General features: G+C 41.4%; 2 protein-coding genes and 2 non-coding genes across 10 annotated transcripts in view; 2 read left to right on the top strand and 2 right to left on the bottom strand.

Moving 5' to 3' along the window:
- MYO5B (myosin VB) overlaps nt 1-4,470 on the top strand; it is a 334,939-nt gene extending 330,469 nt beyond the window's left edge. For all 5 annotated transcript variants that reach the window (XM_059881086.1, XM_002697821.6, XM_059881087.1 and 2 more), the window contains one exon: nt 4,111-4,470. In XM_059881086.1, the coding sequence (XP_059737069.1) occupies nt 4,111-4,263 (153 nt within the window). In that variant the 3' untranslated portion in view covers nt 4,264-4,470. The remainder of the gene's footprint in view (nt 1-4,110) is intronic.
- An 11,760-nt stretch (nt 4,471-16,230) lies between these two features.
- Nucleotides 16,231-16,313, bottom strand: LOC112444214 (small Cajal body-specific RNA 18). Its single transcript, XR_003032473.1, has one exon. It is a non-coding gene; the product is annotated as a small Cajal body-specific RNA 18 (non-coding RNA).
- A 67-nt stretch (nt 16,314-16,380) lies between these two features.
- On the bottom strand, nt 16,381-16,523 carry LOC112444215 (small Cajal body-specific RNA 17). The gene has a single exon (XR_003032474.1). It is a non-coding gene; the product is annotated as a small Cajal body-specific RNA 17 (non-coding RNA).
- Nucleotides 16,524-17,153: 630 nt separating this feature from the next.
- Nucleotides 17,154-18,228, top strand: part of ACAA2 (acetyl-CoA acyltransferase 2) — a 34,951-nt gene continuing 33,876 nt past the window's right edge. For all 3 annotated transcript variants that reach the window (NM_001035342.2, XM_059880819.1, XM_059880818.1), the window contains exon 1: nt 17,154-17,217. In NM_001035342.2, coding sequence (NP_001030419.1) covers nt 17,202-17,217 — 16 coding nt within the window. In that variant the 5' untranslated portion in view covers nt 17,154-17,201. The remainder of the gene's footprint in view (nt 17,218-18,228) is intronic.

Raw genomic sequence — 18,228 nt, 5'->3', positions numbered from 1 at the left:
CTCATAACCTAATGAGTATACTCTCCCCACCTCATCTTTTGCCATGTGTTTTTCTATTTTAAACCATTTTTAAGTGTACAGTTCAGTGGCATTGACTATATTCACAATGTTGTGTAACTATCACCACTAATCCCAGAACTTTTTCATCATTCCAAACAGAAACTTAACCCAATGAGCAATAATTCCCTATAATTCCTTTACGTCAGCCCCAGATAACCTCTATTTTACTTCCCATCTCTATGAATTTGCCCGAACTAGATATTTCATGTAAATTTGTCCTTTGGGGTCTGGCTTATTTTACTTACAGTATTCTTTGGGTTCATCTGTGTTTTGCTATATAACAGGTAGCATAACATCATTCCTCTTTGTGGTCGAATAATAACCCCTTGTGTTTATATATTACATTTTGTTTATCCATTTGTCTGTTGATGGACCCTGGACTGCTTGTTTATTGGGGGCAGTGCTTTCATTAACATTGGAGTACAAATATGAGTACTTGTTCTAAATTATTTTAAGTGTATCCTTGGGAGTTGAATTACAAGTTCATATAGTAATTCTGTGTTTAAATGTTTGAGGAACTACTTCAAACACCGTTTTGCATTCCCACCAGCAATGCATGAAGTATATACATCATTCTTATAGTTTTGTATGTTGAACCACCCTTGCATTCTGGGGATAACTCCAAATTGGTCATGTATGTTTAAGTCTACCTGGTTTATAGTGGTATTCATTGGCCTCTGTTTGCTCTTGATCTTCCACCTGGTGGTTCTATCCATTATTGAAAATGAGGTAATGAAGTTTCCGATTATTATTATAGACTTATTTCTCCCTTCAGTTCCTTCCATTATTTTGAGCTCTGTTGACAGATGCATATATATAACTCATATCTTGATAGATTGAGACTTTTATGCATATATAATGTCCTTCTTTGCCTCTTGTAAACTTTTCTAACTTGAAGTGTACTTTGTATGACAATAATACAGCTGTATCAGCTCTTTTCTGGTTACTTGAAATATCTTTTTTCAAACTTTTACTTTCAATCTTTTTGTGTGTCTAAAGTGAGTCTTTTTCAGACAGTGTGTAGGTGACTTTCTGAAAATCCTTTCTGCCAGTCCCTGCCTTTTAATTGCCTTTATGTTTCCATTTAAAGTATTGCTGATCAAAGACTTACTTCTGCCATTGACTGCTTGTTTCCTGTATGTCTTATATGTTTTGTGTTTCTCAGCTCTTTCATCACTGTCTTGTGTGTTTATTTCTTGTAGTGAGGGTATCATTTTGATTCCCTACATCTCTGCACACTTTTGGTTATTTTCTACTTCTTTATTTGTATTTTTGGCTCTGCTGGGTCTTGTTGCTTCACGTGGGCTTTCTCTCGTTGCAGCGAGCAGGGGTTACTCTTCACTGTGCTGCACATGCTTTTCATTCCAGTGTCTTCTCTTGTTGCAGAGCACAGGCTCTAGGGTGCATAGGCTTCAGCAGTTGTGGTGCGTGGGTTTAGTTGCTCCACGGCATGTCGTATTTTCCTGGAGGAAGAGGAATTGAACCCATGTCCTCTGCATTGGCAGACAGATTCTTAACCACTGGACCACCAGGGAAGTTTCTGGTTATTTTCTTAGTGGTTACTGTGGTGATCACCATGAATGTCTTCAACCTGTAACAACCTAGTTTAAATAATATCCACTTGGTTCCAATAGTATATTGAAACCAAGTGGATGCATGCATCCATGCATCTCCATCTGCTATGCATCTCCATCCCTCTTGATTTATATTGTTATTGCCACAGATTACTCCCGTTAAACGTGTGTACCCATTAACAGAAATTTATTCTTACTTTCTGCATTTGTGTAAGTCATACAGGGGACAAAGGTGCTGCAAAACAAAAGTGTAATGCTGGCTTTTACATTTACCTGGCTTCCCAGGTGGCGCTCATGGTAAAGAACCTGCCTACAATGCAGGAGACACAGGAGATGTGGGTTTGATCCCTGGTTGGGAATATCTCCTGGAGGAGGGCATGGCCACCCACTCCAGTATTCTTGCCTGGAGAATCTGATGGACAGAGCCTGGTGGGGGTTGTAAAGAGTGGAATCCCATGGGGTTGTAAAGAGTTGGACATGACTGAAGTGACTTAACACACAGCTTTACCAGTGTTATTTTTTCTTACGGTTTTGAGTTACCGTCTAATGTCCTTACATTACATTTCACCCTGAAGGACTTTCTTTAGTTACTGGTAAAATTACTTTCTTTAGTTACTGGTTACTGGTAACCAGCTACTTCTGCTTTTGTTTCTCTGGAAATGACTCAGCTGTCCCTTGGTATCCAGGAGGGATTGGTTCTATGACCTCCATGGGTACCAAAACCTGTGGATGCTCGTCCTTTATATAAAATGGCAATTTTATATTTATATTAAAAAAGTGTTTGCATATAACCTATGCACATCTTCCTGTACATTTTAAATCATCTCCAGATTACTTATTATACGTAATACAATGTAAATACTATGTAAATAGTTGTCAGCATATGTCAAATTCAAGTCTTACTTTTTGGAACTTCCTCAAGTTTTTAAAAAATATTTTTGATCCGTGGTTGGTTGGATCTACAGATTCGGAACCTGTGAATACAAGGGGCTGACTGTAATCCTCCTTCATTCTTGAAAGACAGTTTCTCCAGATATAGAATTCTTGGTTGACTAGAAGAAATTATTTCAGAAATTAAAATGTGTCATCCCACTGCCTTCTGGCCTCCATGGTTTCTGATAAGAAACCCGCTTTTACTGAGGATAAGTTACGTGATGAGTTACTACTCTCCTGCTGTTCTTTGGATTCTTTGTCATTGGGGTTTGATACTTTGACATAATGTGTCTCAGTGACTCTTTTTGAGTTTATTCTGCTAGTTTGTTGAGCTTCTTGGAAATATATCTTTCATCAGATTTGGGAATGTCGTCACTATTTCTTCAAATAGTTTGCTATCCCTTTCTCTCTTCCCTTTTTCTGGGACTCCTGTGATGTACATTTTGGTCCACTTTATGGTGTCCCACAGGTCCCTCAGTCTCGGTCCACTTTTATTCATTCTGTTTTCTCTCCCCTCCTCAAACTGGAAAATTCCATCTGCTCTGTTTTCAAGTTTACTGGTCATTTCTTCTGCCTATTCAAGTCTTCTGTTAGACCCCTTTAGTAAAATGAACAATTCCATTTTAGTTATTATACTTTCCCTAAAATATCTAGCTCCAAATAGAGGGTGAGAGGGGAGGGGCTCTGTCCCCTTTATATCTTCCAACTGATGTCATAAAGGAAGCCACTGTATCCCAAGAGAACCAAAAGCAAGGCAGACATCTGTGCCAGTCCTTCAGGGAACTACCAGACCAACCAGAGCGCACAGCCCCAGAGCTTCGGAAGGCAAGGTCTCCCTGCCTGCCTGGGCACCAGCCATTTGCTCCAGGACTGGGGGTTGCTGTCCCTGCAACTGCAGTGTGTTTGGAGAATGGGGGATGGCAGCCAATGCACATTGCTCTCTCAGCAAAGATCTCCAGGCTCTCCTTTATCAGGCACTTTCCTGGTTGTTTTAAGCATCCAGCCAGGTTCCAGAGTTATAAGACAGTTGATGCCAGTCTCTCTTTTTCTAGCTCAGTGGTAGCTTCAGTGGAGGGACTGACCCCTGGAGGTTCCTGTTCTGTCATTTTGTGCAATATCACTCTCCCTTTTCCTTTTTAGAGATGAGGAAACTGAGGCAGAGGAAGGTTCAGGAGCTCGCGCAAGGTGGTGCCAGGATTAGAGCTCAGGTTAACTGCCTCCAGAGCCCATGTCCTCAGCCCTTTCACCATACCGCCTCTCCACGTGATTTGCAGCTGAAATGTATTTTTCTATTCTCCCTTAGATGGAAAAATTTTAAAAGAATGCTAGAACTGGAGAAACTAATGTCATCTGATCTCCAAACAGGCCTAAACCAAAGCCTTTCTCCCTCCAAATACCTCAGGGAGAGGGAGACCACATTCTCCTGAAGTCCTGCCTAGTTATTGTAACAGGAATATTCTTGTGATTCGTTTTTGTGAATTCACCAAAACTGGCTCTTTTTAGACATAGGCAGTGTTTTACATGGTCTTATCCTTCCCCACAGGCACAACTGCAAGATCGGAATGACCCTCAGCAGCTGCTATTAGACTTCAAGCACATGTTTCCTGTTTTGTTCCCGTTTAATCCATCTTCTCTGACCATGGACTCAATCCACATCCCAGCATGTCTCAATCTGGAGTTCCTCAACGAAGTCTGAAAATGCACATGCCAGAGCTTGATTGCCAGTGAGAGCACGAAGGAAGTACATAGGACAGTGAAGTGAATTTAAGAATCTGTTAAAATCTGTAAAAGGAGATCAGATCAAAGTTTGAGAGCCTGTGCAGAGTGAACTATACAGAATAAGACACATCTGTCATTATATTTTGTACCTACTGCTCAGAATAAAAACACTTGAAATATGGAAGATTTTTTTAAAGTATGATTTCGGTCTAAACAAATTCATATCATAATCCATAGCCACCAAGCAGTCCCCATGGCCATATAAAAGGTGCCAGTCTATACAATAGAAACTGCCTAGTTTTGATCTTTGGACATAATGAGAATTTCCAAAGTAAGATGACATTAAAAATAATGTAAGTCACATAAACTGCCTTCAGAGGGCTTTTAACAAATCATGGTATTGTTAAGCATGATACTGTCAAATAGCAAGTGACATTTCCCCACATCAGCACACTACAGGTGTGGATGGGTTTATGAGGAGATGTTTTGAGGACAAACATATAGACCTGGGCCTTGTGAAGTTTCCTGAAGATAATTTTAATGCCTAGTGATGCAGACAATGGTGTAATTGACCTCCAGACTAAACAGTTTGATTATTGGTTTCTGAAGTAAAAGTAGAAGACTTGGTCCCTAATATACTCAGACCTATTTGTGTGGTCATGAATTTATGGAGTAATTGTGCTAAAAATGCTACAGTTCCAAACATAAAATGTAAGCAAATAGATACTATTATTTCCAATGCTAGTCCAGTGCACTTCCTGAGTCAACAAAACTTTCAAAAAAAATCAATATAATCTAAATGTTAGAAAATAGTAACAAGTCTTATTTTATTAGATTAAAAATCAAACAAGTCAGTATAAAAGCATTTAATCCCTTAATGCCATTATACCTCCAATGAGAGGTATAATTACGTATTATGTAATGCTCCTAGTAAGGAAAGCAAACTTCATCTTGACAATTTGACAAATTGAAAAGCCTTTTTAAAAAATCAGTTCAGGTATTATTAAATTATTATCCAAAAGTTTTGGGTGCTTGTGTGTGTATGTGTATGTGGTTTTTTTTTTTAAGAGAATAGCTTATGTCAACTTACCCTTTTCAGGTTATTTTCAACATTTTTCAAAATTACTACAAAAAATTGTAAATATCTCTGCTTTAAAATAAGGATTAAAAAAAAGAGTATTCAATGATAATATTACAACAGATTTTATGTGTTTACTGCTGGTTTCTTCAACAGCAGACATTCAGTTAGAAAATCCTAACTTTTTACTACTTTTTCGTATTTCTGGTAGATAACTACGCTCCTTCCACAGGAACAGATGGTGTTTGCAAATCGTAGAAGAGCCTCTGTGCTGCATCAAGAAGATAAAATTTCTCCACAAAGTACAAGTAGAACCCACACACCCCACCACCTTTTTACTCAGCCTTTCAACTTAAAAGGCTCTTAGAAATACAACACACTCCGAGCACTAAAGAGTCCTGTGTGCGGAGCCCTCACAGCTTGGCTTCCTTGTAATTCTCCTCACCCCATGGGCGGAAGAGGCACCATACCCGGACGAAGACCACTGCCCAGCAGGTCCCAACCCGAGTCGTCAACATGACCTCCACACTGAACATCAGCCTCCTCTCGGGTGTCCACACAGAGTTGTGCCTTCCCCTCCCCCCCAGATAAAGTCACACGATACGACAACCCGGACCCACACTCTTCAGCCCACATGGTGACTACATTTGGAAGACCAGTCTAAACCAACTGGGTCTATGGCTACCTCTTTTTAAAGTTGTTTATTATGTATAATTTGCTTTTTACTGCATTTTAGCTTAAAACTTAGTTTCATGTAGGGCCTATTCTTAACCTTCTAGAGAAAATGAAATGCCTCATTAGAGTGGTAAGGAATTTGAAAAGCAGTGATTCCTTAAAAGCAACAGCTTCCCTGTCCTTGAATGTGTTGTATTAGTTGCTCAGTCACGTCTGACTCTTTGTGACCCCATGGACTATATAGCCCTCTAGGTTCCTCTGTCCATGGAATTCTCCAGGCAAGAATATTGGAGTGGGTAGCCGTTCCCTTCTCCAGGGGATCTTCCTGACCCAGGGACCAAAGCCAGGTCTTAGCTCAGCTGGTAAAGAATCTGCAGCAATGCAGGAGACCCTGGTTTGATTCCTGGGTCAGGAAGATCCCCTGGAGAAAGGGATAGGCTACCCACTCCAGTATCCTTGGGCTTCCCTGGTGGCTCAGATGGTAAAGAATCCGCCTGCAATGAGGAAGACCTGGGCTTGATATCCTGGAGAAGGGAACAGCTAACCACCCCAGTATTATGGCCTGGAGAATTCCATGGAGAGAGGAGCCTAGCAGGCTACAGTCCATGGGGTCGCAAAGAGTTGGACAGGACTGAGTGACTTTCCGTTTCTTTCTTTCCTGCACGGCAGGCAGATTCTTTACCATGTGAGCCGCCAGGGAGGCCCTTAAGTGCTTATGCTCGCATCTCTCCATCCCTCTGGGTCACTACCTTTGCTGCCACTACCAGTGATATGACAGACCTATCAGTGGCTAGTCATTGGGTGCCAAGCACCCACGGAATAAAACCTTGGCCAGTGGAATAAATGGGGTGGGGGAACTTATGACCACTTCCCTACTAAGCCTAAGAAACGGTAGATTGAGTTCTCTTCCAAAGGTAAAGATATTTCACTGGAGCTGCAGTTTGTATATATTTAATGACTCAATAGGTGAAGAATCTGCCTGCAGTGCAGGAGACACAGGAGATGTGGGTTTGATCCGTGGGTTGGGAAGATCCCCCGGAGGAGGAAACAGCAACCCACTCCAGTATTCTTGCCCGAAAAATCCCATGGACAGAGGAACCTGGCGAGCTACAGTCCATAAGGTCACAAAGAGTCAGACACAACTGAGCAACTAGGAAAAAAAAAAAAAGCAGTATTTTTACAGACACAGTAAAAGAATACATTAATTGCTTACTTAATGTTTAGGTCTGCCCTATTTAACATAACAGACTGGAAGAAGCATCATCTTTAGTTAGCATTTTTCTTAAGTCAGTTCAACATATTTTCCAACTTCTTGAAATCAATGACTTTTAATTTAAATAATCCAACATAAAGGTTTGAATTCTATGCCAGATATGTCTTTGTATTTTAGTATTTAAAATTTAGTTGACACTTTTCTCACTACGTGCCTTCAGCAGTTACTAAGATAACTGACATCAACTGTCTGAAATAAGTGTTGCTGTGGAAAGAATTTCATGTTCAACATAACTTTCTGGTGGTGTTTTTGTTCTGTCTTTTGAAACATGAAAAGCATTTTAAAGATTACTTAAGAATCAAATATTTATATGTCAAACAATTCATGTTTTAAGTATTAACTGGATCTATCAGTTTCCTAAGAGTAATGTGTGTTGTGTGCATATTAATAATTGTTGCTGAAGCTGACAAACATATCACCCACATGTATTCTCCACGAGCCGTCACAGCCACTGTTAGACTTAACGGTACCCAGCAACCAGGTCAGACCCAAAGGAAAATAGGGTTTATCCTCCTTTTTATGAAGCATGTCAACAAGAGTTTTTTCTTTGATTTTCCGATGCTACATTTTAAAGTTTTTGTAAAAACAAAAGAGACAAAACTAAAAACTTGGAAAACTTAGAAAAAATTAACACCGTTACTATCAATTCATCAAATACTTAACAGCCTCATTTAACCCATTACGAAAACAGTAACCGATAAATTAAAATCCATTTCTTTAACATATAGTAAGTTTAATTGCTTTCATACATTTGACCTAATTCTAAGGAAGCAAGGGATTCGTAAGCTGAAACACTTGTGTGATGCCAAATGACTAAACAGTTACTAAAGTGTGACAGCATGGGGCAGGACACTAGTTTTTCCTCATAGAATGTTTCTCGCAGTTTCTCATTTGCTGCACGAGCCAAACAGCCATAATTCACTCTTTATACACACTGGTGCCATAGAGAATTAGTGTATAGAAAATTAGAGGTTGATGCCAATGCCAATAAAACGTAGGCCTTTTTTTCTTATTATATAGGTCATTAGATACTAAAGATTGTTTTTCCCCCCAAAATTTCCAATTATAATAAAGAGGGTCAATCAAAAATGAGTTTAAACTGCTTTCTAAAGTGATATAGTGTCAGAATAATCCAGATTTGAATATAACATTTTGTCACCAACTGATGCTTAAAGGACTGTTTTACTGAGGCGTTCACATCATATTGAGAGGTGAATCTAACAGTGGAGAAGAAATATGACTAATAAAAATATTTTTCCATTTTGAACAAATCTGTAAACTACACCTTTGTTTATAAAAATTGCTTGTATTAGTCACTGTAATATTCAGCTGTGGATAAAAATCTGTGGAAATAAATACTATTGAATAAGGTGGTATGACAAATTTAAATGAAATTTAAAACTAATTGCACATTGGCTGAAAAGTTTATTTTTAATGCTTTCTTAAGAAATTTTATTCAGGGGTCTATATTTCAAACATGCATCGTGATCATTGAAACCAGAGGTTGGCAAGCTGCAGCCTGCAAGTTGCAGGTAGAAGGAAACTCCCTATAAAATAAGACTGAATTAGTTTAAACAAGGCAGTTTGGGTGCAGTGGATCAATGGAATAAAACAGAGAGCTCAGAGATAGACTCATATGTATAGCTTTGTATATGGCAAAGATGTCATTACAAATCAGTGGGTACAATATAAGATCTGTATGGAGTAACTTACAGAAGTGAAAAACATTAACAATGACATTAAAATACTGGAAAAGATTTCAGGTAAGAAAACTCCATACTACAGAAATGTCAATTGTCCCCAAGTTGGTCTACAGATTAAAAACAATCTCACTACGGTTTTGGGGGAACCAAACTTGGGTCTGCTGGCCTGCACACAGTAAAACCAACCTGCCAACACCAGGTGGTGGTGAAGGAAAGGGCTGTGTAACACAGGGCCAAGAAGGAGTATGGGCAGCTAATGTTCAAAAGACCTGACTCTGGGTGAACTTCAGGGAAATGTTTTTAAAGACAGAGTAAGGCACAGGGTTGCCGAGTGCCTGATCAGCTCCAAAACATTTTTCTGACATCACCTGATGTTGGTGGGGAGTCAACATCACCAACTTTCTGATTCCAACCAGTCTGGGGTCTCCTGCTTGTGGTCAACAGGCAGTTGACGTCTTTCACCAGGTGGGGGTTTCAGTATCTGCAAAACAGCTCAAGGATATGGCTCAGAATATTACTTACAGCACTTAAGAAGGAACTAAAGGTCCTTGACTTTTTTATGGCTAAACCATTATTACTTTCTCTTAACTGTTTTCCTATATTTCTGTATTTTCTCACTTCTGTGATTAAATTTGCTCTTTGAAACTCAGGGAGGGCCAAGGACGCTAAAGTTTTTTTATTTTTTACCAACAAGTGGTAGGTGAAGGACATGGTGGGTGGGGTCTATCCAGGGGAGGCCCCATAGGGTCCTGCTCAGTTAAACCTATGAACCTAGATTTAACTAAGTTTATACAGGTATACCTTGGAAATGTTGGTTGTTCAGTTCAAGACCATTGCAATAAAATATCACAAGTAACCCAAATTTTTTGGTTTCATAGTACATATAAGTTATTTTTCCACTATACTGAAGTGTGCAAAGATCACTGATCACAGATCACCATAACATGATAATCTTGAAAAAGCTTGAAATATTACAAGAATTACTAAAATGTGATGCAGAGACAAAAAGTGAGCAAATGCTGTTGGAAAAAATGGCACCAGCAGACTTGCTCCAAGCAGAGTTGCCACAAACTCAATTTAAAAAAGAAAATGAAACAACAACAACAACAACAACAAAACAATAAAGTGAAGAGAGTATAATGAAGTATATCTGTATTACCAAATGAACTTCTAAGGCTTGGTAAGGCTACAGAAACTGCAAGTAACTTTCAAACAGGTAGAGGAACAAAGAGTAAGGGGTAGGAGAGCCCACCCTCCATGCAGTCAAATTACATCCTCTGAATGTAATTCATAGACAGCTCTACACACACTGAGTTCCTCCATATCCGAGGTTCCAACCAATCTCTGCTCGTGTAGTACAGTAGTATTTACTATTGAAACAAATCTGCAAATCAACCCGTGCAGTTCAAACACATGCTGTTCAAGGGCCAGCTGGATATATATCCTTCACTTAAGTTTGTGATAGTATCTTAAGCTATCTGGAACACATCTAGACCTGGGGTAAACTTAAATTCGGCAAATCAGTGTCTGTATTATTCTCTGTCTATCTTTATTTCTGATGTACTTGTTTAGCAACTTAAACTTTCAGTAGGGTAGGTATCTGTTATAAGGACAAAACCACATCCAAGGTTATAACTGCCTCTTTTTAAAAAAATTTATTTTTTAATTGAAGGATAATTGCTTTACAGAATTTTGTTGTTTTCTGTCAAACCTCAACATGAATCAGCCATAGGTATACATATGTCCCCTCCCTCTACAGCCTGCCTCCCATCTCCCTCCCCATCCCACCCCTCTAGGTTGATAAGACAGAGCCCCTGTTTGGGCCCCCTGAGACATACAGCAAATTCCCATTGGCTATCTATTTTACATATGGTAATGTAAGTTTCCATGTTACTCTCTCCATACAGTTCACCCTCTCCTCCCCATAGCTGTCTCTTAACAAAATTTGAAGTTATCACCAAAAGCAGTTAGACTAACAATGAGCACATACATGACCTTCCCAGCTTCTCAAGATTAGTAAACGCAGCTGTCTCATTCATTCAAATTCAAGGCCCTCCATACCCTTCAGTTCTGAATCCATGGACTCATTCAACCTCAATCTAAAAATTTTTTTGCCAGAAAGTTCCACAAAGTAAGACTTGAATTTTTCATGCACCAGCAACTATTTACATAGAATTTACTTTGTATTAGGTACTATAGCTAATCCAGAGACTTCTTAATGTATGTATATGGGAGAATGTGCATAGGTTATACGCATATATGCAAATACTACTTTATGTAAAGGACTTGATTTAGGTGTCCGTCTAGAACCAATCCCCTAAGATACTGAGGGGTCACTGTACTCATCTGTTAACACAGTCCCAGCTCCTACCAACTGTACCAGCTTTCCCAGTCTCTGCTAATGAAACTTCTAAAAGCAGTGCTGTTCAAAACTACCATCAATTTGGGGTATTATAGGAAAATCCCATGGACGGAGGAACCTGGTAGGCTGCAGTCCATGGGGTTGCACAGTCGGACACGACTGAAACGACTTAGCAGCAGCAGCAGCAGGAAGTTTAAGTACAGCAAAATTATCCACGTAATGTAGAAGACAGAGCTGAGGCCAGTTATTTCTGAAATCCTAATGAAATCTTAACATGCAAATTCAAGATTTATAATTGATTCACTGATTTCCAGTTTTACACTAATGCTACTCTTTTTCTTTACAAAAAAATAATTACAGAAAGACATGATAATAGGCTATTTCTAAAAATATAAAGCTAAATGTCTTACAACAGTAACTTTACATCACATTATCTAGATTTTTAAAATTATAAAATACCTAATTTTGATATAGATATTTAGTATTGTACTATATGGCCCAGTGGCTCAGACAGTAAGGCGTCTGTCTACAATGTGGGAGACCCGGGTTTGATCCCTGGGTTGGGAAGATCCCCTGGAGAAGGAAATGGCAATCCACTCCAGGGCTATTGCCTGGAAAATCCCATGGACAGAGGAGCCTGGTAGGCTACAGTCCATGGGGTTGCAAAGAGTCAGACACGACTGAGTGACTTCACTTCTATATAGATAGATATAGATATGGTTAAAAATGAAAAGAACTAAATGGAATTTCAGGTAATTTTTCAGCTTCCTTGAAAGATACTTTTCCTCTCAATTTTTATTTTGAAAGTTAAACAGCTATAGAAGAATTGTAAAAATAGAACAATGAACAACCATGTAGTCTACCTTTATGTTCCCTAATTAGTAACATTTCACCGTGTTTGCTGTCTTCGCCAGTGTATCTGTATGCAGGTTTTTTTTTTTTTTCCTCCAGTCAATTGGTAATTAGTTTTGGCACCATGACTCTTCACCTTTAATATTTCGGTGTGCATCTCCTTAGAACAAAGGACAATCTCTGCCCTATCTACAGTATAATTAACATAATCAGGAAAAGTAAAGTCAATACCACCTCATGAAATTCACAGACCATTCCTTCCCAACTGTCCCAATTCTGTTCTTTAGCGTTGTTTTGAATCCGGTTTCCAAAAAGACCCCACATTACACTTAATTGTCACATCTCAACTCCTGTTCATCTAGTACCATTCCTGGCCTTTTTTGTTTTTCACAACACTGACATTTTAAGAGTTCAAGTCAGTTATTTAGCAAAATGTCCCTCAATTGGATTTGTATGATCGTTTCCTTACGATCAGATTTGTCAGACGTTTTTTTGGAGAAATCCTACGTGAGTTTGTGTCCTTCTCAGTGCATCTCAGTACATGATGTCAGTTTGTCCCATTAATGGCAACATTAAGCTTCGTCATTTGGTCAAGGTAGTACCCACAAGATTTCTCTAGTGTATGGATAACTTTTCCTCTTCATGATACTCTGCTGCTGCTGCTGCTACTGCTAAGTCGCTTCAGTTGTGTCCAACTCTGTGCGACCCTATAGATGGCAGGCTACCAGGCTCCCCTGTCCCTGGGATTCTCCAGGCAAGAACACTAGAGTGGGTTGCCATTTCCTTCTCCAATGCATGAAAGTGAAAAGTGAAGTTGCTCAGTCATGTCTGACCCTTCTCAACCCCATGGCCTGCAGCCCACCAGGCTCCTCCATCCATGGGATTTACCAAGCAAGAGTACTGGAGTAGGGTGCCATTGCCTTCTCCACATGATACTCTAAGATTGTGTAAATATCTTTACATAGATTTTCATGTTTTTATATATGTAAACCTTTGTACTCAATGGTTTTCAAATACACCCATTTTCATGACATGTTTAATTACAGAAAACTTAGAAATTTCTATTTGGAAAGACTTGCTGCAAGCAATCTTTAAGATATTAAGTGGGAAAGTGTGATACTCATGATGGCATTTTAACTTTTCTCAATAAATATAAGAGCGCCAGACTGAATAGAACCTGCCTTTTTCTCTTATTGAAGAACACTAATACCTTTATCAATAGTTCTAGAGAACAAGAATTTATTTTGCATTTGGACTAGTAGAAAGTTTTAATGGAAAAACACATAACTTTTCAAGATCTGTTTATTTCCTCCACTGTTGTATCTCACACTTAACACAATTAACTGCACATGTTTTCTGATTTTTTTTTTTTGTATTACAAAACATATTTGACTGGCTGAAGTTCAGAGTGCCAACTTATGATAAGCATGTTGGTTTTGGCTCACCTAATGAATTCCATTTGATTTCTATTTTATTATGAGTAACTAGCTGGCAAACATAAGTTCTAATGCTTTAAGGTATTCATTATATATATGCATCTAGAATGGTATCAGCTCTGTACTATCCTTGGAAGAATTAAGAAAATGGTCCTTTGAATCACTTTCTGTAGGCGCCATAGTTGATAAAGGCGAGCATCTAGTTATGACCCATTGCCTCACTTCTCCACCCACCTTTCTCTGCCAAAAAAAGCAAATAAATCTTCTAACTCAAGTCACCAAATACAAATATGTTACCTTTACCAAGGTTTCAACTACTTTATTTCTTCCACCAAGGAAGATTAATTTAGCATTCACCTCCTTTCCTGTTTTCTATAACATATGCCTTAGCTAACTCTTTTCCTACCCCCCACTTCTATGTTCCAAATGCCATAAGCCCTGGACAAAGAACACAGGCTTGGGCTTCTGAGAATCAAGAGTTCAAACTTCAAATTCAGCAATTTTCTAGATTTGAGGCTTTGGCAAATTACTTGGTTTCTCTGGGTCTAAGCTTCCTCATTTATAAAATAAGGAATAACTCCTACCTATTTTATGGGGTTGCAAAATGTCCCTTAATTTGGGTTTGTCTGATGTTGTATGAATTGTATGTTATTCTGTTTTACATAACAGTAATCTTGAGAAACCCATATGCAGCTCTGTAAGCAACAGTTAGCAGTGGACATGGAACAACAGACTGGTTCCAAATAGGAAAAGGAGTACGTCAAGGCTGTATATTGTCACCCTGCTTATTTAACTTATATGCAGAGTACATCATGAGAAACGCTGGACTGGAAGAAGCACAATCAAGATTGCCGGGAGAAATATCAATAACCTCAGATATGCAGATGACACCACCCTTATGGCAGAAAGTGAAGAGGAACTAAAAAGCCTCTTGATGAAAGTGAAAGTGGAGAGTGAAAAAGTTGGCTTAAAGCTCAACATTCAGAAAACGAAGATCATGGCATCTGGTCCCATCACTGCATGGGAAATAGATGGGGAAACAGTGGAAACAGTGTACAGATTTTATATTTTTGGGGCTCCAAAATCACTGCAGATGGTGACTGCAGCCATGAAATTAAAAGACGCTTACTCCTTGGAAGGAAAGTTATGACCAACCTAGATAGCATATTCAAAAGCACGGACATTACTTTGCCAACAAAGGTCTGTCTAGTCAAGGCTATGGTTTTTCCAGTGGTCATGTATGGATGTGAAAGTTGGACTGTGAAGAAAGCTGAGCACCGAAGAATTGATGCTTTTGAAGTGTGGTGTTGGAGAAGACTCTTGAGGGTCCCTTGGACTGCAAGGAGATCCAACCAGTCCATTCTGAAGGAGATCAGCCCTGGAATTTCTTTGGAAGGAATGATGCTGAAGCTGAAACTCCAGTACTTTGGCCACCTCATGCGAAGAGTTGACTCATTGGAAAAGACTCTGATGCTGGGAGAGATTGGGAGCAGGAGGAGAAGGGGACGACAGAGGATGAGATGGCTGGATGGCATCACCGACTCGATGGACATGAGTCTGGGAGTTGGTGATGGACAGGGAGGCCTGGCGTGCTTCAATTCATGGGGTCGCAAAGAGTCAGACACAACTGAGCGACTGAACTGAATTGAACTGAACTGAATCCCAAAGATGGGAGCTTTTATTTTACTATCATTCATCATCCAGAATATGGAGATGAAAAAAATATCATCAGGTATGTGAGAGGCTTTGATCTATTCGAAGTCCAAATTCCACTGACTATATACACCTGCTGTGAAAAACCAATATACATATTATCTAAAGTTTTTAAAGCGAATTTAAAGTTAGCAGCCTTGGAATCTGCATATTGAATTAACAATTGTCAATTTCCTGGATTTGTTTAAATCAAAGCAACAGAAAAAAAGAATAAACCAGAGGGTCAAAGAACAGATGGTGAAGAAAGGGGAACAAAGGGAGCACAAAAGAGAAATGAAGGGATTTTCTGTAATGCTGGACATATTCTATTTACATTTTGCAAGCTGAGAGTAGTTTGGATTACAACAGTATAAGCATTTGTGAAACTCATCCAACTTGAAGATTCATACGTTTGACCATATGGTAATTCTGCCATAAAAGGAGTGTAAACATATACTCACCTTTAACGTGAGCCAAAGTACTCCTGAAGTGTACTAAGGCTGACAAAGAAAAAAAAAAAAAAAGGAAAGACGTGATACAGCAAACATGGCAAAGTGTTAATACTTGTAGAATACGGGTGATGAATATACGGGTAGTTCACGTAGAAGTCTCTGCACTTTCCTGTAAGTTTCTAAGTTTTCTTAATAAAAACGTTGGGTTAAAAAACAAACAAACAAAAAAAAACCAAAAAATGAGAGGACCACGAACGCGTTTGAACACCAGGATTTGGGGTGGGGGTTCCCAGACAGCTCACAGAACACCTCAGAGCCTCCCACCACAGCTTCCCAACCACCGAACTAAGCCCGAGGCAGCGTGGCCCGCCCCCGAGCCCTGGCGCTGGGGGTCTGCCGCCCGCGTCGCCCCCTGCTCGCCCGGTCTCAGTCCGTTCTCAGAACACGCTCCATCACCTAGTTCCCAGAACTCAGATTGCGCAGTGGTCACGTCATCATCGACCAGGGCTTGCAGGCACCACCCTAACGTTACCCAAATCTTAGCCTAACTGCCTCCCCCTAACCTCCCAGCCCCCGGGTCCCTGGCCCCATTTCGCCTGACATGTTTTCATAATCCTCTCAGGCTCCGGGCCAGCGGCGCCGTCAGCCATGGGGCCCGATCATATAAGGAAAATACTGCGGCCTCATCCGGGGGCTGCATCGTGGACCCGGGGGCGACCCTGTCCCCTACGCCACTCGCTACACCCCACACCTGCTAACCTCCCTGCCCCGCTTCTCGCGCCCGGGCCTTCCGGGCGGGTCCAGCAGCCTCGGCCTCCCCCTGGGCTGCTCTGCGCAGCCGCCCACCCCGCCTGCCAGCGCGGCTCAGCCAATCCCCTCCCACTCCGTCTTCCGTGCTCACCCGACTTCCGGCCGGGCTCGGCCGCCCCAGACCTTCCTCAAACCCTTTCCGCCCTTTTGGCAGCCCAGTCACACCTTTGGCCCCCGAGTCACACGTTGAAGAGAATCCGGGAGTGCGGAGGAGAGGAACCGCTAATTACCTTGGCGCGGGGAGGGGCTCCAAAGGCTAGGTTGGGCAGGGGAGAGTCAAAACAGAGGGAATCTCTAAAAACAGTGAGATGGGGGAAAGAATCCGCTCACGAGGAACGTTTTCCAGTGGGGAGGCCTGTCTCCTTTCAAGGTTTTTGGCACCATTGGTTCCCACCCGGTGTGGCCCCAGAGGGGCGACTAGGGGCCCAGAAGGGAGCGCTCGGACAGGCCCTCCAAAGGAGGGGAAAGGGCAGGGGCGTAGCCTCGCTGGCACCGCCCCGAGCACTTAAAGTCGGGCGTGGCGGGCGGGACCGCGGCGTCGCTGCCGAGGACCCGAACGCTGCCGCTCGCCTGCCCGCCGCCATGGCCCTGCTCCGAGGTGAGCGCCGCGGCCCCGCCTCTCGCGCCCCTTCGTGGGGCTGGGGAAGGACGTCGGGTGTCGGCGGGGAGTCGGGGTCTCTTTGGTTGTAAAAGCGGACTTGATTAAAAAAAAAAAACCAATCCGGAAGCATTGTTTGAGTTTAGGAGAAACCATACGTGCGAGGCGAAAGGCATTGCCCACCACGGTTTTGCTTGCTCCTGACCTCGAAGGTCCTTTCCCTTCTCCGCGCGGTAGTGACCCTCCTAGTTCGAGGTCAGCTGTTGGCAAGACCAGGGCGGGGCCCCCTAAGCGCGAGGCGACCTCGGGCGCAGGGGTGCCTTTCAGACGAGCTGGCGGCCCTCGGACCTGGTCACAGGGTGGGCAAGGCTTGGAAGGAATGAAGATTCTCTTGGCGTCGTTGAGGAACCTCTGCCCGAATAACCTGCACCCGCCCCCCCTCCCCAGCCCCAATGCGTGATGGCGTTCTGTTGGAGAACCTGCTTAAGCCCGTTCCCTTCTCTTCTTACTGACTCTTAAAAAGTGCCGTCCCAGGAGTACATAAATTCTGCCGTTACTTTTTTTTTTTTAAGTATGTAAATTCCCTTTTCATAGCAAATGGTCGCAGTCAGTGGAATTTTCAAGACTATGACAACTTGTCTTTATGTGTCCTTTAAAGAACCTTCAAATGAGACTCATATATCAAGGCCTTGGGAAAGAAAACACTTGGTAGGATCTAAGAAGCGAGGTTCTGGTGGTCCAGGGCCCCAAGGGCTCTGTAAAGGTTTGATTCTGTACTGGTTTGATTCTGGATTCTAAAGAAAGCAGCCTGCTACCTAGAAGAATAATGCGGTCTAGTTTCCAGTCTGTCCCCATTTCCTCAGGACTGTGAATCTGCCTGTGTAGCAAGGAGAGTTTAAGACCACTTAAGAATCTTATGGCAGAGATCTAGGCAACATCAAATGATGGTTTTGATTCGAGTGGGGGGCAGTGGGATTGGGGAAAGGGGGGAGGGATGGTTTGAGATAGATT

Source organism: Bos taurus, chromosome 24, assembly GCF_002263795.3.
Source record: "Bos taurus isolate L1 Dominette 01449 registration number 42190680 breed Hereford chromosome 24, ARS-UCD2.0, whole genome shotgun sequence".
NCBI classification, from domain to species: domain Eukaryota; kingdom Metazoa; phylum Chordata; class Mammalia; order Artiodactyla; family Bovidae; genus Bos; species Bos taurus.
Note: the sequence above shows the minus strand (reverse complement) of the source record. Positions and strands in the feature narration are given on the sequence as shown.